Source organism: Triturus cristatus, chromosome 3_1 (assembly GCF_964204655.1).
Source record: "Triturus cristatus chromosome 3_1, aTriCri1.1, whole genome shotgun sequence".
Classification (NCBI taxonomy): domain Eukaryota; kingdom Metazoa; phylum Chordata; class Amphibia; order Caudata; family Salamandridae; genus Triturus; species Triturus cristatus.
Genome location: NC_140583.1, coordinates 8357613 through 8380082, shown reverse-complemented (window position 1 = coordinate 8380082; position 22470 = coordinate 8357613). Strand labels below are relative to the sequence as shown.

The 22470-nt window shown below is 56.6% G+C and overlaps 1 protein-coding gene across 5 annotated transcripts in view; it reads left to right on the top strand.

The window, feature by feature from the left end:
* The window catches only part of AGBL2 (AGBL carboxypeptidase 2), a 1238365-nt gene that overhangs the window by 590826 nt on the left and 625069 nt on the right, over nucleotides 1–22470 (top strand). For all 5 annotated transcript variants that reach the window (XR_014979319.1, XR_014979321.1, XR_014979320.1 and 2 more), the window contains exon 12: nucleotides 5969–6035. Coding sequence is in view for 2 of the 5 variants with exons in the window: in XM_085646520.1 (XP_085502646.1) it covers nucleotides 5969–6035 (67 nt within the window). In the remaining 3 variants the exon portion in view is untranslated. The remainder of the gene's footprint in view (nucleotides 1–5968; nucleotides 6036–22470) is intronic.

Below are 22470 nucleotides of genomic sequence, written 5' to 3'. Positions count from 1 at the left end.
GGAACACAGCTGCAAGCATCTGATCCCCTTCTGTAATACCCATGGAGATGAGGGAACACACCTGCAAGCATCTGATCCCCCTTCTGTAATACCCATGGAGATGAGGGAACACACCTGCAAGCATCTGATCCCCCTTCTGTAATACCCATGGAGATGAGGGAAGCCACCTGCAAGCATCTGATCCCCCTTCTGTAATACCCATGGAGATGAGGGAACACAGCTGCAAGCATCTGATCCCCCTTCTGTAATACCCATGCAGATGAGGGAACAAAGATGCAAGCATCTGATCCCCTTCTGTAATACCCATGCAGATGAGGGAACACAGATGCAAGCATCTGATCCCCCTTCTGTAATACCCATGGAGATGAGGGAACACAGCTGCAAGCATCTGATCCCCTTCTGTAATACCCATGCAGATGAGGGAACACAGCTGCAAGCATCTGATCCCCCTTCTGTAATACCCATGGAGATGAGGGAACACAGCTGCAAGCATCTGATCCCCCTTCTGTAATACCCATGGAGATGAGGGAACACAGCTGCAAGCATCTGATCCCCCTTCTGTATTACCCATGCAGATGAGGGAACACAGCTGCAAGCATCTGATCCCCCTTCTGTAATACCCATGGAGATGAGGGAACACAGCTGCAAGCATCTGATCCCCCTTCTGTAATACCCATGGAGATGAGGGAACACACCTGCAAGCATCTGATCCCCTTCTGTAATACCCATGCAGATGAGGGAACACAGATGCAAGCATCTGATCCCCCTTCTGTAATACCCATGGAGATGAGGGAACACACCTGCAAGCATCTGATCCCCTTCTGTAATACCCATGGAGATGAGGGAACACAGCTGCAAGCATCTGATCCCCTTCTGTAATACCGATGGAGATGAGGGAACACAGCTGCAAGCATCTGATCCCCTTCTGTAATACCCATGGAGATGAGGGAACACACCTGCAAGCATCTGATCCCCCTTCTGTAATACCCATGGAGATGAGGGAACACAGCTGCAAGCATCTGATCCCCCTTCTGTAATACCCATGGAGATGAGGGAACACACCTGCAAGCATCTGATCCCCCTTCTGTAATACCCATGCAGATGAGGGAACACACCTGCAAGCATCTGATCCCCCTTCTGTAATACCCATGGAGATGAGGGAACACAGCTGCAAGCATCTGATCCCCCTTCTGTAATACCCATGCAGATGAGGGAACACACCTGCAAGCATCTGATCCCCCTTCTGTAATACCCATGGACATGAGGGAACACAGCTGCAAGCATCTGATCCCCCTTCTGTAATACCCATGGAGATGAGGGAACACACCTGCAAGCATCTGATCCCCCTTCTGTAATACCCATGGAGATGAGGGAACACAGCTGCAAGCATCTGATCCCCTTCTGTAATACCCATGCAGATGAGGGAACACACCTGCAAGCATCTGATCCCCCTTCTGTAATACCCATGGAGATGAGGGAACACAGCTGCAAGCATCTGATCCCCCTTCTGTAATACCCATGGAGATGAGGGAACACACCTGCAAGCATCTGATCCCCCTTCTGTAATACCCATGGAGATGAGGGAACACACCTGCAAGCATCTGATCCCCTTCTGTAATACCCATGGAGATGAGGGAACACACCTGCAAGCTTCTGATCCCCCTTCTGTAATACCCATGCAGATGAGGGAACACAGCTGCAAGCATCTGATCCCCCTTCTGTAATACCCATGGAGATGAGGGAACACAGCTGCAAGCATCTGATCCCCTTCTGTAATACCCATGCAGATGAGGGAACACACCTGCAAGCATCTGATCCCCCTTCTGTAATACCCATGGAGATGAGGGAACACAGATGCAAGCTTCTGATCCCCTTCTGTAATACCCATGGAGATGAGGGAACACACCTGCAAGCATCTGATCCCCCTTCTGTAATACCCATGGAGATGAGGGAACACAGCTGCAAGCATCTGATCCCCCTTCTGTAATACCCATGGAGATGAGGGAACACACCTGCAAGCATCTGATCCCCTTCTGTAATACCCATGGAGATGAGGGAACACACCTGCAAGCATCTGATCCCCTTCTGTAATACCCATGGAGATGAGGGAACACAGCTGCAAGCATCTGATCCCCTTCTGTAATACCCATGGAGATGAGGGAACACAGATGCAAGCTTCTGATCCCCTTCTGTAATACCCATGCAGATGAGGGAACACAGCTGCAAGCATCTGATCCCCCTTCTGTAATACCCATGGAGATGAGGGAACACACCTGCAAGCATCTGATCCCCCTTCTGTAATACCCATGGAGATGAGGGAACACAGCTGCAAGCATCTGATCCCCTTCTGTAATACCCATGGAGATGAGGGAACACACCTGCAAGCATCTGATACCCCTTCTGTAATACCCATGGAGATGAGGGAACACAGCTGCAAGCATCTGATCCCCCTTCTGTAATACCCATGGAGATGAGGGAACACACCTGCAAGCATCTGATCCCCCTTCTGTAATACCCATGGAGATGAGGGAACACAGCTGCAAGCATCTGATCCCCTTCTGTAATACCCATGGAGATGAGGGAACACACCTGCAAGCATCTGATCCCCCTTCTGTAATACCCATGGAGATGAGGGAACACACCTGCAAGCATCTGATCCCCCTTCTGTAATACCCATGGCCCTGTTCGTAGATCTGTGCGCTGCAAACCTGAGCCCGGCTCATGATGGGCTTTGCTGTCCCAGTGCAGAGCCGAGCGCCTGGTTTCATGTGCCTACAGAGCGCACAGCCACCATCAGGAAAGTTTATCCGATTACAGTACATGATCATAAAAGTATACATATCCACCTAAAGAGGAATTCAGTAATATTAACATACGGGATTAAAGCAGGGACTAAACTAAGGTGATTAGTAATTGAGACTCTGAGTGCAACATGCATGCTGATCTTGGGATGATATGAACAGAGCCCAACATAAAGTGAAATAATAAAAAAGAATTAGATCAGAGTTCAACAAAAACCTCAAGGGTTCGTCATAAAAAGTCAACTCATTGAAAAAGTCAATCACTCCTGTTAAAATCTCCAGAAATTACGAGCGTGCTGTAAAAAGGAAAATAAATCTTTACAATTGTGACATTTATGAATTTTGGCCACAGAATGTTAAAGTCTGGCCACCGAATATGAAACCAAAGGTACAGACAACATCATTAGATAAGTTAGCTCAGGCCTCCATTCCTTAAAGGCACCGTCCTTTAATAGAGGGACAAGAACTCAGCACCGGGCTGTCATGCGCCACTGAGTCTCCACCTCATAGGTGTGTTAAAGGACAGTGAACTGCGCCCATTCTAAACCTTTCCAATAAAAAGCGATCCCAAAGACTGAAATCATACGTAAGATACGGTTCGATCTCGAATGTTGTTTTAATTTTACAATGTGCTTTAACTAAGGGCTTATAGAGTTCAACCCCCTTCAGTTCACAAATTCTAGATTCTAATGCTTTGGTCTTAGCCCAGATTGTATCCCTAAACTGGGCCTGGTGAACACCTGCGGCCTGCCAGTAAGGTGCACATGTGCTGGATATGGGCTAACCAACTGGATCTGCCAAACACATCTGCCTGGCTCAGGTTCAAATTAATCAACGTGTTCAGAGAAGCAGTAGGATTAGACCAGACAGAAGTAAACAATCTGAGATCTACTCAAAGCCATGTTCTTCGTGACAGCTCAAATGTGGCCTCGATAGAGGGAGCCTGAGTGAGGAGTCTGCAACAGAACCTGTTTTCAACAGTTTCTTGAGGTTTGCTACTAATATATCCCCACACCCCTATAGAGTCAATACATTTACCGACGGGACTTCTCTGAGCTAGAGCTTGATTTACAGACAGCTCACCTCCCAAACAAAGAGAGGCAAACCTTGCTCATAGTTTCGGGGCTGCACTGTTTAAAAATGAAGCTCTAACTCTCAGAAGCATTGGGGTAAAAAATTCACTTTACACACTGCAGGCGCATTAAAATAGGTGCTCGGCTCTGTGCTGATCCAACAAAGCCAATCATGACACAGCCCTGGTGCACATCTCATTAATACAGCCCTGGTGCACATCTCATTAATACGGCCCTGGTGCACAGGTCATTAATACAGCCCTGGTGCACATCTCATAAATACGGCCCTAGTGCACATCTCATTAATACAGCCCTGGTGCACATCTCATTAATACGGCCCTGGTGCACATCTCATTAATACAGCCCTGGTGCACATCTCATTAATACGGCCCTGGTGCACAGGTCATTAATACAGCCCTGGTGCACATCTCATTAATACAGCCCTGGTGCACATCTCATTAATACGGCCCTGGTGCACAGGTCATTAATACGACCCTGGTGCACATCTCATAAATACGGCCCTAGTGCACATCTCATAAATACGGCCCTAGTGCATATCTCATTAATACGGCCCTGGTGCACATCTCATTAATACGGCCCTGGTGCACAGGTCATTAATACAGCCCTGGTGCACATCTCATAAATACGGCCCTAGTGCACATCTCATTAATACAGCCCTGGTGCACATCTCATTAATACGGCCCTGGTGCACAGGTCATTAATACAGCCCTGGTGCACATCTCATTAATACGGCCCTGGTGCACAGGTCATTAATACAGCCCTGGTGCACAGGTCATTAATACGGCCCTAGTGCACATCTCATTAATACAGCCCTGGTGCACATCTCATTAATACGGCCCTGGTGCACAGGTCATTAATACAGCCCTGGTGCACATCTCATAAATACGGCCCTAGTGCACATCTCATAAATACGGCCCTAGTGCACATCTCATTAATACAGCCCTGGTGCACATCTCATTAATACGGCCCTGGTGCACAGGTCATTAATACAGCCCGGGTGCACATCTCATAAATACGGCCCTAGTGCACATCTCATTAATAAAGCCCTGGTGCACATCTCATTAATACAGCCCTGGTGCACAGGTCATTAATACAGCCCTGGTGCACATCTCATTAATACGGCCCTGGTGCAGATCTCATTAATACAGCCCTGGTGCACATCTCATAAATACGGCCCTAGTGCACATCTCATTAATACAGCCCTGGTGCACATCTCATTAATACGGCCCTGGTGCACAGGTCATTAATACAGCCCTGGTGCACATCTCATAAATACGGCCCTAGTGCACATCTCATAAATACGGCCCTAGTGCACATCTCATTAATACGGCCCTGGTGCACATCTCATTAATACGGCCCTGGTGCACAGGTCATTAATACAGCCCGGGTGCACATCTCATAAATACGGCCCTAGTGCACATCTCATTAATACAGCCCTGGTGCACATCTCATTAATACGGCCCTGGTGCACAGGTCATTAATACAGCCCTGGTGCACATCTCATTAATACGGCCCTGGTGCAGATCTCATTGATACAGCCCTGGTGAACATCTCATTAATACAGCCCTGGTGCAGATCTGATTAATACAGCCCTGGAGCAGATCTCATTAATACCGTGTGGTGCACATCTCATTAATACACCCCAGGTGCACATCTCATTAATAGATCCTCGGTGCAGATCTCATTAATACCGCCCTGGTTCAGATCCGATTAATACGGCCCTGGTGCAGATCTCATTAATACAGTCCTGGTGCACATCTCATTAATACACCCCTTGTGCACATCTCATTAATACAGCCTTGGTGCACATTTCATTAATACAGCCCTGGTACACATCTCATTAATAAAGCCCTGTTGCACATCTCATTAATACAGCCCTGGTGCAGATCTGATTAATACACCCCTGGTGCAGGTCTGATTAATACACCCCGGGTGCACATCTCACTAATACACCCTTGGTGCAGATCTCGTTAATACACCCTTGGTGCAGATCTCGTTAATACACCCCTGGTGTAGATCTCATTGGACGAAGTAGCACTGAGAGGTCTAACCTCTATCACTTTCTCTTCACAGCACCAGTGGGTCCAACAGCTCAGAGTCAGATGGTCTCCCGGCGCACTTACTGGTCATAGCAGAGAAGGTGAGGCTGCTCTGTCCCACTGCCATGCAGAAAGAAACGGCTCTAAGGGTTATGTGTGGGTTCCCGGCACTTCTCTTTGGATTTTATTGACCTAAGTGTTCTGGTTGTACGTGTTGGTCTTTTCTTTCATTGACTGCACAAGCATCTTGTCAATAAATGTAGTATATGCAATTACATAATACAAGGGAGCGTCACTGCTGCTGGTTCACTAATGAGAGTAGAGATCTGTGCAGCACTGTCCTGTTTACGCACCAAGTCAGGGGTACAGGACTAACACTGCTGCCGGGGGACCCTGCTCAGGTCCTGGGGTTAGAAGATGACATTTTGAAATGTCATGGGACAGCCCAGTGGTAACAAATGATAAGGAAGTCAGGTGTGTTGAAAATGAGGGGTTTAAGGAAGGAGATGAAATTACTATTTGTTGTTTTGGCAAGTTTGTGAATTCAAAGCAGAGGTGACCTTCCCAGTACAGGTGCGATAAGAGGAGGTGACCTTTGCAGAAACTTGTTGATCACACACAGCCCAAGACTATTTGCAGAGAAGTGGGATTTGGATACTGCACTAGTGATGTCTTGAGTGGAGGAAATGGCAGGTCGAGTGGTGTGATGATCCATGATAAAGACTGCAGGTACCCAACCTCTTGCCATCAGGTGTATACCTCTCATCAGGTGTATGCCTCTCGTGAGGTCTGTGCCTCTCGTCAGGTGTGTCCCTCTCATCACATGTGTCCCTCTCATCAGGTGTATGCTTTTCGTCAGATGTGTGCCTTTCATCAGTTGTGTGCCTCTCGTCAGATGAGTGCCTCATCAGATGCATGACTCTCGTCAGGTATGTGCCTCTCGTCAGGTGTGTGCCTCTTGTCAGGTATGTGCCTCTTGTCAGGTGTGTGCTTCTTGTCAGGTGTGTGTGCCTCTTATCAAGTGTTTGCCTCTTATCAGGTGTGTGCCTCTCATCAGGTGTGTGCCTCTCGTCAGGTGTGTACCTCTCGTCAGGTGTATGCCTCTCGACAGGTGTCAGCCTCTCATCTGGTGTGTGCCTCTCGTCAGGTGCATGACTCATCAGGTATGTGCCTCTTGTCAGGTGTGTGCTTCTCGTCAGGTGTGTGGCTTTCGTCAGTTGTGTGACTCTCGTCATGTATGTGCCTCTTGTCAGGTGTGTGCCTCTTGTCAGCTGTGTGCCTCTTGTCAGGTGTGTGCCTCTCATCAGGTGTATGACTCATCAGGTGTGTGCCTCTCATCAGGTGTGGTGCTCTAGTCAGGTGTGTGGCTTTTGTCAGGTGTGTGCCTTTTGTCAGGTGTGTGCCTCTCGTCAGGTGTATGACTCATCAGGTATGAGACTCATGTCAGGTGTGTGCTTTTCATCAGGTGTGTGCCTCTCGTCAGGTGTGTGCCTCTCATCAGGTGTATGACTCAATAGGTGTGTGCCTCTCGTAAGGTATGTGCCTCTCGTCAGGTAAGTGCCTCTTGTCAGGTGTGTGCCTCTCGTCATTTGTGTGTCTCTCATTAAGTGTATGACTCATCAGGTGTGTGCCTCGTCAGGTGTGTGCCTCTCATCAGGTGTGTGGCTTTCGTCAGGTATATGACTCCTCAAGTATGTTACTCTCATCAGGTGTGTGCCTCTCGTCAGGTGTTGGCCTCTCGTCAGATGTATGATTCATCAGGTATGTGCCTCTCATCAGGTGTGTGCCTCTCTTCAGGTGTATGACTCATCAGGTATGTTCCTCTTTTCAGGTGTGTGTCTTTTGTCCGATGTGTGCCTCTCATAAGGTATTTGCCTCTTGTCAGGTGTGTGCCTCTCATCAGAAGTGTGCCTCTCGTCAGGCGTGTGCCTCTCGTCAGGTGTGTGGCTTTCATCAGTTGTGTGCTTCTCAACAGATACATGCCTGCCATCAGGTATGTGCCGCTTGTCAGGTGTGTGCCTCTCATCAGGTGTGTGGCTTTCATCAGTTGTGTGCTTCTCATCAGATACATGCCTGCCATCAGGTGTGTGCCTCATGTCCGGTGTATGACTCGAGTGGTGTGATGATCTATGATAAAGACTGCAGGTACCCAATGTTGGAGGGAGGACCACCGGGGAGTCGGGGGGACTACTCCGGGGCACCTTCCTACCGCAAAGTTATAGCCGAGCGCCGCTGAGAAGCCTCCTAGTAGAGGTCCTTCTCCTATGATCGTACTAGGCCCAGCAACACCACCACACAGGACTCCGTATCAGTTGCTTATCTTGATTCTTTAAATAAAAAGGAGCACGTTCAATATTTACAGTGGGATCGAGTGATCCAGTAAGAGTCTCAATGTCCTTGGAGGGATAGGGTAGCGGGACAGTCTTAGTACCAGCAAGGTACGGGAAGGCTCTGCGCCAGACCTTGGGTGCTGGTCTCAGAGCGGCTCGGACGTGGAGAGCCGCGACGGCGTCAGCAGGGCTCGGGTGGTAGTTCCGCTAGGGTCGAACCGCGACACAGTCAGCAGGGCTCCGGTGGTAGGTCCGCTTCGGTCGAGCCGCGACGAGGCCAGCTGGGCTCTGATGGTACGTTTCAACAAGGTCGGGCCGCGACAGCGTCAGCAGGGCCCCAAAGGTTCGTGAAGGTCTTGTAAGCACGATGGAGCCGCAACGTCGTCAGCAGGGCTCAGAAGGTGGTTTCAGGAAGAGTCTTTCTCCGTAGGGTCAGCCGCGATCCGATCAGCAGGGCTCTTGACTCCGGGATACAACTGTCGTCTTGTTGCCGGGTCGCCCCAGATATAGGTCTGGAGCCCTTTGATGTCCGGACCCTTGCGCCCAGGAGGCCAGACGCCCAGCAGGAGAGGCGCCAGGCCCCAGAGAGCTGTGGGGTGATCGCACCTAGGTGTGGAAGGACGGTTGGGGGTCCCATCGATACTGCCCTCCGCCGGGAGTGGGAAGGGCTCACGTGGTATCCCCCGGGCCAGGGGTTGGCGCCTCGATGTCGGGCCTCGCTGGGACCGAGGCCGGGTAGAGCAGGGTCACGCAGGTGGTCACGTGGAGTGACGTATAATCCAAAATGGAGGAGCCCCGAGGTGCATGGGACCTCGTGCGGCTTAGCGAGGGGGAACAAGACCACGCCACGAGGCCGGCTCCAACACGCGTCCCCCCCAGCTGAAGGCAGGGAGAGTCACCCATCTCCTTGGGGTTCTCCTCGCCGAGGCGGAAGAATCTGGACAGGCTGTCAGCATTGGCGTGGTCGTTGCCGGGCCGGTGTTCCACGGTGAAGTCCATCCCTTGCAGCGAGATGGACCATCGCAACAACTTGGGGTTCTCGCCCCGCATTTGCATGAGCCACCGCAAGGGCCGGTGGTCAGTCTGGACCCTGAAGTGGGTGCCGAAAAGGTAGGGCCGGAGCTTCTTGAGAGCCTGTTGGACAGGCCACATGAAGGGCTTGCTCCCTCCCCGCATGACAGGGCCCCAGCCCCGGCCCTCCAGGTGTTACCCACAAGAACAACCCGCACCCCGTCTCCCGACGGAACTCCTGCCCCCGGACATCCATGTATCATGGGGCCGAACCACTACCGGCTCCCCCGGCCGGACCAGCCGCCATCTTGGACACTGCACCACGAGGCCGCGTGGCCTCAGCTCGACCCTAACCCTGGGCCTGGCCAGGCCCCGACATCCCGGCACCACCATCCACCCAGGAGGTGAACGGACCACTTGGCAGGTCAATGGGAGAAAGAAGTGTCGATGGCTCTCCCCCGCCAGGTGCCGATCGCCCTCCAGCTCCCCCGGGCGCTGGCTCCACCCCCCTGCTGGGTGTCTGGACTCCCTCATCCCGGACCTTCCGACCTCCAAGTGCGAGGGTCCGGACATCAAAGGGCGCCAGACCTATAACTAGGGCAGCTCCAGAGCAGGGAGGCAGTTGTATCCTGGAGTCGAGAGACACCGAGAAGAACTCAGCCTTGACGGACTACCGGCGCTGCCGTAGCCCTGCCTTGTGAACTATCGTCCTGCCTGCTGGCGCTGCCGCGGCCTTCTGCATCCTCCATCCTCGTCGGGGCCTGCTGGCGCTGCCGCGGACCGTTGTAACGACCACCTTCATCGGGACCTGCTGGCGCTGCCGCGGACCGTGTAACGACCACCTTCACCGGGACCTGCTGGCGCTGCCGCGGCACGTCCAAAGCTAGAACATCGAGCTCGAGGATTGTGAGCTATCCATCACACCATCTCAGCTACCAGATTGGTAACCTGACTGTCCCGCTACCCCCTTTCCCAAACCAAGAGACTAAAATCGAGGGGACCCCTGAGTCCAGACCTCCTTGTACCATTCCATCGTACCTTAAGAAATCGCTTATAAAGAACGCTAAATCCTATCCTTGTGTGGTGTATATCTGTGGGGGGGAAGTTACTCGTCTGTACGATCGCTGGAGACGGCTCTCCCCGGAGACCTCTCCCCTTGTCCTCGGCCGACCCTCCCGGTCCGTCTAACATTGGTGGCCAGCGGCGCGATCCGAATCAACGCGTAATCGTACAGAGAGTAGCTCACCCCACGACAAAACCACAATGTCAACCAAAGAGAGCGGATCCACCGAACAATTCCAGATGGATAAATTGGAAGAGTACAGCCATCGTGAATTGAAACAATTCTGCATGGAACTAGGCATTGCTACCACCGGCCTGAGTACCAAAGACGATTTTAAGCACGCCATTGAGTCGTGGGCAGAAACCGGGGTCGCCAGATCCCCAGACCGAAACGGTGCAGCATCAGAGAGGAACGCCACGGCTCCCGAGGAGCGAGGAACGGGCCTCTCGCAGGAAGAGATCCAAGAAAGAGAAAAAAACAGACTACATGAGTTAGAAATGGCACGGCTCAAAATGGACGGTGAACTAAAATTAGCCGAGCAAAAACTGAACCTAGAACATCTGCGGCTCCGAGAAGAACGGGAAGAAAAACAGAGGCAAAGAGAGCTCGAAGAAAAAAGATTAGCATACGAACACGAGCGCAAACTGGCAGAAATAGAACTACGGAAGCAGAACAAAGAACCGGAGGTGCCCGAGCGACCGCGCACCCCGGGAGCGACAGACAAGAAAGTCCACATCCCCAAGGATGTCGTCCGAGAGTATGTCCGAGAGGACGACATACAACAATGGTTCAAGGCCTACGAGATCGCCATGACCTCCCACCGGATCGATCGAAGTGACTGGGGAGCCGGCCTATGGGGGAGGTTCGTCAACGAAGGCCACGATGCCCTGCTACAGCTCCCAGACCATCAGATGTCATCCTATGACCACATGAAGGCTGCCCTCCTCACCCGATATGGGCTCACACCCGAAATGTACCGCCAGAGGTTTCGGGACTGCACCCGGATCCCGGGTACAACTTCGGTGGAATATGTCAACTATTTCAGCCGAGCCTTCGAGGGTTGGATCAAGGGGAGCCACGTAACGACCTACAAGCAACTTTTTAATCTCATGGTGTGGGAGCACCTCTCTAACAACTGCTTCGTCGAGCTCAGGCAGCACCTCCTCGACAGTAAATTGACTGACCCACGGCAACTCGCCGCCGAAGCTGACCGGTGGGAAAGCACCCGAGTGGGCCGGAGAGGGCCACACGAGCAGAACCGGAACAACCAAGGTCAGCACCGTCCCCGAGGAGGAGGCCAGGGGCGAGGGATAGACACCGTCCCGGCCGCTCACGCTGCCAGCACCCCGCCCCCGGCCAGCCGGGGGAACCCCCCGATGCGCCCGGGGTTCCGAGCCAACGTCACGTGTCACCGATGCCAGCGAGTCGGCCACTACGCCAATGACCCGAACTGTCCACAGAACCAAACTCCAAAACCCCGTCAGGTAGCTGCCGCCGCCCTGGGGGGAGAACAAATCTCCGAAGAACAAGAAGAATACGAGCAGGCACAACAAGAGTGGGAACCGGCCGCCATGGTTCTAGCGTGCCTAGGGGGAAAAGACATGGTCCCGCGGGCCCCTCTACCCGCCAACACCAGAAAATATAGCCAGTGGGTGAACATTAATGGGCGCCGGGCCGAAGCCCTACGTGACACAGGGGCCAGTGTGACGGCCGTCCGCTGTCACCTGGTAAAGCCAGAGCAGATCCTGCCGAACATTCTCTGCCCCGTCCGCTCAGCCGACAATTCGGAGAGTCTATGTCGGATGGCCTGCGTCCCCTTCGAATGGGGAGGGGTCTCCGGCATGTTGAAGGTGACGGTCCGGGATGATGCCCCCGTGGACTGTCTCCTGGGGAATGATCTTGAGAGTTCCCCGTGGGCCGCCGTCGAAAGAAGAGAGCACCTGGGGATGCTGGGCCTCCCGGACTGGCCGTGCGTAACCACCCGGTCCATGGCCGCCCGTGCCATCCCCCGACCAGAAGAACCAGAGTGGCCTGCACCTCCTCCCCCGATCGCTCCAGTAGAGGACACCGACTATACCGACCCCCCAGAGCAAAACCCCGAAGGGGTCGCCCAGCCCCAGGACCTTCCCGACCTGGCTCAGTGGCGTCAAGAAGGGGGGCCCACCCAGGAACAGTTCCGTCAAGAGCAGAAGACCTGTCCCTCCCTCGAGGGACTCCGCCAGCAAGCCATCGCCCAGAGCGCAGGGGACACCACCGGAGCCCATTGGGTCTATTGGGATAACGACCTGTTATACAGTGAGCAGAGAATCGCGGAGTTAGGGGCCAGTCGAGTGCTGGTGGTGCCCCTCCGTTTCAGAGACTTCCTGTTAAATTTGGCCCACGATGTCCCTCTGGCTGGACACCTGGGCCAGGACAAAACCTACAGTCGCCTGGTGACCCACTTTTTCTGGCCGAAGATGCGAAACGACGTCCTCAACCACTGCCGGTCCTGCCCCACGTGCCAGGCCAGCGGGAAGAGCGGCCGCAAACTCAAAGCACCTCTGCAACCCTTCCCAGTTGTCACCACCCCGTTCGAGAGGGTGGGAATAGACATTGTGGGGCCCCTGGACCCCCGCACAGCACAAGGACATCGGTTCATCCTGGTACTGGTGGACCACGCCACCCGCTACCCCGAGGCTGTGCCCCTGCGAACTGTAACAGCTCCGGTGGTCGGCCGGGCCTTAATGGGGATCTTCTCCCGGGTGGGCTTCCCCCGAGAAGTCGTCAGCGACCGAGGCACAAACTTTATTTCGAAATATATGAAGTCCCTCTGGCAACAGTGCGGGGTCACCTACCGATTCACGACCCCCTATCATCCTCAAGGAAACGGACTAGTTGAGCGATTCAACCGCACGCTCAAGGGAATGATTGGGGGATTGGAAGAGCCCCTCCGTCGCCAGTGGGATGTACTACTTCCGTGCCTCCTCTTCGCCTATCGAGAAGTTCCCCAGAAGTCCCTCGGTTTTAGCCCTTTCGAACTCTTGTACGGGCACCCTGTGCGAGGGCCCCTCAGCCTAGTCAAAGAAGGTTGGGAGATGGCCCCCCTAAAGACCCCTCCAGACGTCTTCAAGTACCTCCTGACACTACGCAATCAGACCCGGCGATTCAGGGAAATGGCAAAAGCGAATCTTGAGGCCAGTCAGGAGGACATGAAAAAATGGTACGATCAAAATGCCTCCTCCGTCGAATTCGAACCTGGTCAGCAAGTGTGGGTGATGTCCCCCACCGAACCATGTGCCTTGCAGGACAAGTGGACGGGGCCCTTCAAAGTGGTCGAACGCAAGAGCCCAGTCACCTATCTCATCGATATGGAGTCTCCCCGGAACCCCCTCCGGGTCCTCCACACCAACAGACTCAAACCCCACTTTGTGCGCTCGGAACTCAGCCTTCTGATGGCTACAGACAGTGGGGCGGAAGAAGACTCCGAGCCTCTCCCTGATCTCCTGAAGACTCAGAAGAAAGATGGTTCCGTGGACGGGGTCCGGCTCTCCGAGGCCCTCACCCCAGAGCAGCGCCAAGGCTGCCGGGACCTCCTGCTGCAGTTTGCTACTTTGTTTTCCCTCACCCCAGGGGTCACCCCCTGGTGCTTGCACGACGTAGACACTGGGGACAGTCCCCCTATCAGACACCGGGCCTACCGCGTACCAGATCGGGTGCGGGCCTGCATCCAAGAGGAAGTATCCAAGATGCTCACGCTCGGGGTCATCGAGCCCTCGGACAGCCCCTGGGCCAGCCCGGTCGTGCTGGTCCCCAAAGCTGCTGCCCCCGGCACCACTCCTGAACTCCGATTCTGCGTCGACTATCGGGGCTTGAATGCTGTCACCAGGACCGACGCTCATCCCATCCCCCGAGCGGATGAATTGATCGACCGCATGGGGGCTGCCCGCTACCTCAGCATCTTCGATCTGACAGCGGGCTACTGGCAGATCGGTCTCACACCCCGGGCCCAAGAACGGTCCGCCTTTTCTACCCCCGATGGCCACTACCACTTCAAGGTCATGCCCTTCGGCATGAAGAATGCCCCAGCTACTTTTCAGCGACTAGTGAACCAGGTCTTGGCGGTGCTCGAGGAGTTCAGCACCGCCTACCTGGACGATATCGCTGTGTACAGCCGCCACTGGTCCGACCACCTCCACCACCTCCGAGAGGTCCTGCAGGCCCTCCAGCGGGCCGGCCTCACAATCAAGGCCGGCAAGTGCCAAATTGGTCAGGGATCCGTGACCTACCTCGGACACCAGGTGGGAAGCGGTCTGGTGGCCCCTCTGCAACTCAAAATCGCTGCCATCCAGTCCTGGCAGCCCCCAGTCACGCAGACCGAGGTCCGAGCCTTCTTGGGGCTCACCGGCTATTACCGGCGGTTCGTGAGGGACTATGGCAGCATTGTGGGGCCCCTCACGGGTCTCACGTCCAAAAACCACCCGAAGAAGATTAACTGGACCCCCGACTGTCAAGCGGCCTTCGAGAAGCTGAAAGCCGCCCTGTGCACTGCCCCTGTGCTCCAGGCCCCCGATTACAGTCGGGAATTCATTGTGCAAACGGACGCCTCCGACCACGGCATCGGGGCGGTTCTCTCCCAGCTGAACCCCGAGGGTCTTGACCAGCCGGTGGCCTTCATCAGCAGACGCCTCCTGGCCCGAGAACAGCGCTGGAGCACAATCGAGAGGGAGGCCTTCGCAGTGGTGTGGGCCCTCAAAAAGCTCCGGCCCTATCTCTTCGGTACCCACTTCCGGGTGCAAACAGATCATCGACCCCTGCAGTGGCTAATGCAGATGCGGGGGGAAAACCCCAAACTATTGCGCTGGTCCATCTCCCTGCAGGGGATGGACTTCACTGTGGAACATCGACCGGGCCAAGACCACGCCAACGCAGATGGCCTGTCACGCTTTTTCCGCCTCGACGAGGAGAGTCCCCAAGAGGATGGGTGACTCTCCCCGCCTTCAGCTGGGGGGGACGCATGTTGGACAGGCCACATGAAGGGCTTGCTCCCTCCCCGCATGACAGGGCCCAAGCCCCGGCCCTCCAGGTGTTACCCACAAGAACAACCCGCACCCAGTCTCCCGACGGAACTCCTGCCCCCGGACATCCATGTATCATGGGGCCGAACCACTACCGGCTCCCCCGGCCGGACCAGCCGCCATCTTGGACACTGCACCACGAGGCCGCGTGGCCTCAGCTCGACCCTAACCCTGGGCCTGGCCAGGCCCCGACATCCCGGCACCACCATCCACCCAGGAGGTGAACGGACCACTTGGCAGGTCAATGGGAGAAAGAAGTGTCGATGGCTCTCCCCCGCCAGGTGCCGATCGCCCTCCAGCTCCCCCGGGCGCTGGCTCCACCCCCTGCTGGGTGTCTGGACTCCCTCATCCCGGACCTTCCAACCTCCAAGTGCGAGGGTCCGGACATCAAAGGGCGCCAGACCTATAACTAGGGCAGCTCCAGAGCAGGGAGGCAGTTGTATCCTGGAGTCGAGAGACACCGAGAAGAACTCAGCCTTGACGGACTACCGGCGCTGCCGTAGCCCTGCCTTGTGAACTATCGTCCTGCCTGCTGGCGCTTCCGCGGCCTTCTGCATCCTCCAACCTCGTCGGGACCTGCTGGCGCTGCCGCGGACCGTTGTAACGACCACCTTCATCGGGACCTGCTGGCGCTGCCGCGGACCGTGTAACGACCACCTTCACCGGGACCTGCTGGCGCTGCCGCGGCCCGTCCAAAACTAGAACATCGAGCTCGAGGATTGTGAGCTATCCATCACACCATCTCAGCTACCAGATTGGTAACCAGACTGTCCCGCTACCCCCTTTCCCAAACCAAGAGACTAAAATCGAGGGGACCCCTGAGTCCAGACCTCCTTGTACCATTCCATCGTACCTTAAGAAATCGCTTATAAAGAACGCTAAATCCTATCCTTGTGTGGTGTATATCTGTGGGGGGAAGTTACTCGTCTGTACGATCGCTGGAGACGGCTCTCCCCGGAGACCTCTCCCCTTGTCCTCGGCCGACCCTCCCGGTCCGTCTAACAGAGCCCATACCACCGCGAAGGCCTCCCGCTCGATGGTGCTCCACCTCTGTTCTCGTGGCAGCAGTCGGCGGCTGATAAAGGCCATAGGTCGGTCGAGGCCCTCGGCGTCCACCTGGGAGAGGACCGCCCCGACCCCGTACTCTGATGCGTCGGTCTGCACCACAAATTCCTTGCTGTAGTCAGGGGCCTGTAGCACCGGGGCAGCACACATGGCCGCCTTGAGGGCTTCAAAAGCGGTCTGGCAGCGGGGCGTCCAGTGCACCACCTTGGGCTGTTTCTTGGAAGTGAGCTCCGTAAGGGGGCCCACAATGCTGCCATAATCTTTAATAAATCGCCGGTAGTAGCCTGTGAGGCCTAAGAAGGCCCGGACAGCGGTTTGGGTTGCGGGGGGCTCCCACGCCTGGATGGCATCGACCTTTAAGTGGAGGGGCGCTACCTGGCCACTCCCCACCTGGTGGCCCAGATAGGTCGCAGATCCTTGACCGATCTGGCACTTGCTGGCCTTAATTGTGAGCCCGGCCCTTTGGAGAGCGGCCAGGACTTCTCCGAGGTGTCCTAGGTGCGCGGCCCAATGGTCGCTGAAGACGGCGATGTCGTCGAGGTAGGCCGCGCTGAAGGCTTCTAGCCCGGCCAGGACCTTGTTTACCAGCCGCTGAAAGGTCGCTGGGGTGTTCTTCATACCGAAGAGCATCACCCGAAAGTGGTAGTGCCCATCGGGGGTGGAAAAGGCAGATCGTTCGTGGGCGCCGGGAGTGAGCTTGATCTGCCAGTACCCAGCGGTGAGATCAAAGGTGCTTAGGTAGCGGGCGGCCCCTAAGCGATCGATCAGTTCGTCTGCCCGTGGCAGGGGGTGGGCATCGGTCTTGGTGACTGCGTTCAGGCCCCGGTAGTCTACACAAAATCTGAGTTCCGGAGAAGTGCCGGGGGCGGCGGCCTTCGGCACCAAGACCATCGGGCTGGCCCACGGGCTGTCGGAGGGCTCGATGACTCCGAGGGCGAGCATCTTGGCGACCTCGGTCTGTATGCAGGCTCGAACTCGGTCAGGTACTCTGTAGGCGCGGTGTCGCACAGGGGGGCTGTCCCCGGTATCCACGTCGTGGACGCACCAGGGGGTCACCCCGGGTGTGAGAGAGAAGAGGGCAGCGAAGGGTTGCAGCAGCCTCCGGCAGTCCTGGCGCTGTTCTGGGGTCAGCGTGGCGGAGAGGTGGACGCCCTCCAAGGAGCCGTCTTGGCCCGAGGACCCCAGGAGGTCTGGTAGGGGCTCGGAGTCGCTTTCGCCCCCATCGTCAGTAGCCAGCAGCAGGCTTAGTTCAGTCCGGGCAAAGTGGGGCTTGAGCCGGTTGGCGTGTAGGACCCGGAGGGGGTTCCTCGGGGACTCCATGTCGACCAGGTAGGTGACGGGGCTCTTCCTCACAACCACCTTGAAGGGCCCGGTCCACTTGTCCTGCAGGGCGCAGGGGTCCACGGGGGACATGACCCAGACTTGCTGGCCCGGCTCGAACTCGATGGTTGAGGCATTTGCGTCATACCAGCGCTTCATGTCTTCTTGGCTGGCTTCGAGGTTGGCTTCTGCCAGGGCCCGGAACTTCTGAGTCTGGTTCCGCAGGGTCAGGAGGTACCGGTAGACGTCGGGGGGGGCATCTTGGACGTTCGCCTCCCAGCCCTCCTTGACCAGGCTGAGGGGCCCTCGGACGGGGTGCACATACAATAGTTCGAAGGGGCTGAAGCCAAGGGATTTCTGTGGCACCTCTCGATAGACGAACAGGAGGCAGGGCAGCAGGACATCCCACCTCCTCCTCAGGGGCTCTTCCAGGCCCTTGATCATCCCTTTTAGTGTTCTGTTGAACCACTCGACCAGTCTGTTCCCCTGGGGGTGGTAAGGGGTGGTGAATCTGTAGGTGACCCCACATTGTTGCCAGAGGGATCTCATGTACTTTGAAATAAAGTTCGTACCCCTGTCGCTCACCACTTCTCGGGGGAACCCCACCCTGGAGAAGATGCCCATCAGGACCCGGCCCACCACTGGAGCTGTCACAGTGCGGAGTGGGATGGCCTCGGGGTATCGGGTGGCGTGGTCGACCAGTACCAGGATGAAGCGGTGTCCCAGGGCGGTTCGGGGGTCGAGGGGCCCCACGATGTCGATCCCCACTCGTTCGAACGGGGTGTGGACGGCTGGAAATGGTTGGAGGGGGGCTTTAACTCGACCCCCAGTCTTTCCGCTAGCCTGGTAGGTCTGGCAGGACCGGCAGTGGTGGTCCACGTCTCTCCGCATTCGGGGCCAATAGAAATGGGTCACTAGGCGGCTGTAAGTCTTGTCCCGCCCGAGGTGTCCGGCGAGGGGCACGTCATGCGCCAGGTTCAGGAGGAACTCCCGGAACCGGAGGGGAACCACCAACACCCGGCCGGCTCCCAGCTCGGCGACCTTCTGCTCGCTATATAGTAAGTCATTGTCCCAATAGACCCAGTGGGTTCCCGTGGGGTCCCCCGAGGCCTGGGTGGCCACTTGCTGTCGGGCCCCCTCGAGGGACGGGCAGGCCTTCTGTTCGTGCTGGAATTGTTCGCGGGTGGGGCCCCCATCGTGGCGCCACTGGGCCAGCTCGGGGATCTCGCTGAGGGAGGCGGCCTCGTCGGGAGAAAGTTCGGATGGCCCGGCCTCATCGTCGGGTTCCTCCGTGCCAGAGGAGGGTGATAGTTCTGGGCCCGTAGGCTTGTCGGTGGCCGCGGCAGCGGCTGGTTGGGCGGTCATGGACCGGGTGGTGGCGCAGGCCCACTCGGGCAGCCCTAGCATCCCCAGATGCTCTCGGCGCTCCACCTGGGCCCAGGGGGAGCTCTCTAGGTCATTCCCCAGGAGGCAGTCCACGGGGGCATAGTCGCGGACAGTTACTTTTAGGGTGCCGGACACTCCTCCCCACTCGAAGGGGATCCTGGCCATCCGGCACATGCTTTCGGTGTTGTCCGCGGTCCGGACAGGGCATAGGACATGTGGCAGGATTTGTTCGGGGGTTACTAGGTGGCAGCGGACAGCGGTCACGCTGGCCCCAGTGTCCCGGAGGGCTTCGGCCCGTCGTCCATTGATGGTGATCCACTGCTGGTACTTCTGGGTGTTGCTTGGGATGGCCGCTCGGGGCACCATTTCTCGGGAGCCCAGGCATACGAGCGACATGGCAGCTGGTTCCCACTCGGGGGATCCGTCGTCGCGGTTTCCCTCCCCGTCCTCTCCTTCCCCCAGGGCTGCGGCGGCTATTTGTCGGGGAGGGGGCCCAGCGGTCCCGTTCCGTCGGTTCACGGGGCAGGTCGGGTCGCTCGCATAGTGGCCGGTCTGCTGGCAGCCGAAGCAGGTCACTGGTGGTCGGGGTCCAGGCCGGGCGATGGGGGTCCCCCTTCGGCCCAGGGTCGGGGACGTGTGGTTGGCGGCTTGGCCTCGTGGCGGGCTTCTGGGCGGTCCGGCCGGGAATTCTCGGCTGCGGTGGGACCCCCCTCCTCCGCCCTGCTGGCGAGGAGGTCCCGTGGTACTCCGTTGGTAGTCCCCCACGGGGTTCCAGGGGACCCGGGTGTTGACCCATCGGTCTGCTTCGGTGGCGAACTTCCGGGGCTCGGTCAGCTTACTGTCCAGGAGGTGTTGCCTTAGTTCCACAAAGCAGTTGTTGGCGAGGTGCTCCCAGACAATGAGGTCGAACAGTTCATTGTACGAGGTGACCTTGCTCCCTTTTATCCACCCTTCAAAGGCCCGGCGGAAGAAGTCCACGTACTCGACCCATGTGGTACCGGGGAGCTTCTTGCAGTCCCGGAAGCGCTGCCGGTACATCTCGGCTGATAGTCCGTAGCGGGTGAGTAGGGCTTCTTTCATGTGGTCGTAGGAGGTCATCACTGCGTCGGGGAGTTGCAGCAGGGTATCACGGCCCTCGCTGAGGAACCTCCCCCATAGGCCGGCACCCCAATCCTTCCGGGGTACCCGATGGGAGGTCATGGCTACCCCGTAGGCTCGGAACCACTGCTGGATGTCGTCGTTCTTGTAGTATTCTTTGACGACATCCTTGGGGATATGAACCTTTGGCTCGGTCAGTGGCAGAGCGTCCCGGGCCCCGGGGGTGCTGGTCTCCCCCGTTTTTGATTTCAGTTCGAGTTCTTTGAGGCTCCTCTCGTGCTCGAGGGTTAGCCGTCTCTCTTCGAGTTCCCGATGCCGTTTCTTTTCTTCGATTTCCTCTTGCAGCCGTAGTTGCTCCAAGGCTATTTTCTTCTCCGCCAGTAGGAGCTCACGTCCAGCCGGAGTCGTGCGAGGTCCATTTCGTGTGTCCGGACCCTCTCCCGTTCTCGCATTTCTTCGTGGGATAGGCTGGCTTCGGGGATGCCTCGCCCCCCATCTGTTGGGGTTGTGGTCGGCAGGTTTTCGACCCGGGCCGAGGTCCCTACGGTGCGGGGTGGAGTGGCCTCGGCTTCTGCCCAGGCTTTCAGGGCTTTCTGCATTTCTTCCTTGGTACCCAATCCTGTGGTTGGGATCCCTTTGTCCTTGCAGAATTGTTTTAGTTCTTTGTGGGTGTATTCTTCCAGCTTCTCCAGCTGGAATGTTGCGGCCACGGTTGCTTCTTGGCCGTCCATGGTTCCCTTTTTCTTTTTCCGTCTGGTTAGGTAGTGGGTGCGTTACTTGCCTGTACGATTGCGTCTGGCTCGGATCCCACCGCTGCCACCAAATGTTGGAGGGAGGACCACCGGGGAGTCGGGGGGACTACTCCGGGGCACCTTCCTACCGCAAAGTTATAGCCGAGCGCCGCTGAGAAGCCTCCTAGGAGAGGTCCTTCTCCTATGATCGTACTAGGCCCAGCAACACCACCACACAGGACTCCGTATCAGTTGCTTATCTTGATTCTTTATATAAAAAGGAGCACGTTCAATATTTACAGTGGGATCGAGTGATCCAGTAAGAGTCTCAATGTCCTTGGAGGGATAGGGAAGAGGGAAAGTCTTAGTACCAGCAAGGTACGGGAAGGCTCTGCGCCAGACCTTGGGTGCTGGTCTCAGAGCGGCTCAGACGTGGAGAGCCGCGACGGCGTCAGCAGGGCTCGGGTGGTAGTTCCGCTAGGGTCGAGCCGCGACACTGTCAGCAGGGCTCCGGTGGTAGGTCCACTTCGGTCGAGCCGCGACGAGGTCAGCTGGGCTCTGATGGTACGTTTCAACAAGGTCGGGCCGCGACAGCGTCAGCAGGGCCCCAAAGGTTCGTGAAGGTCTTGTAAGCACGATGGAGCCGCGACGTCGTCAGCAGGGCTCAGAAGGTGGTTTCAGGAAGAGTCTTTCTCCGTAGGGTCAGCCGCGATCCGATCAGCAGGGCTCTTGACTCCGGGATACAACTGTCGTCTTGTTGCCGGGTCGCCCCAGATATAGGTCTGGAGCCCTTTGATGTCCGGACCCTTGCGCCCAGGAGGGCGGAGAGGCCGGGTAGGGCGCGGCCAGACGCCCAGCAGGAGAGGCGCCAGGCCCCAGAGAGCTGTGGGGCGATCGCACCTAGGTGTGGAAGGACGGTTGGGGGTCCCATCGATACTGCCCTCTGCCGGGAGTGGGAAGGGCTCACGTGGTATCCCCCGGGCCAGGGGTTGGCGCCTCGATGTCGGGCCTCGCTGGGACCGAGGCTGGGTAGAGCAGGGTCACGCAGGTGGTCACGTGGAGTGACGTATAATCCAAAATGGAGGAGCCCCGAGGTGCATGGGACCTCGTGCGGCTTAGCGAGGGGGAACAAGACCACGCCACGAGGCCGGCTCCAACACCCAACCTCTTGCCACCAGGTGTATACCTCTCATCAGGTGTATGCCTCTCGTGAGGTGTGTCTCTCTCATCAGATGTATGCTTTTCGTCTGGTGTGTGCCTTTCGTCAGTTGTGTCTCTTGTCAGGTGTGTGTACCTCTCGTCAGGTGAGTGCCTCTCGTCAGGTGTCAGCCTCTCATCTGGTGTGTGCCTCTCATCAGGTGTATGACTCACATCAGGTGTGTGTCTCTTGTCAGGTGTGTGCCTCTCGTCAGGTGTGTGCCTCTCGTCAGTTGTATGGCTCATCAGGGATGTGCTCCTTGTCAGATGTATGCCTCTCA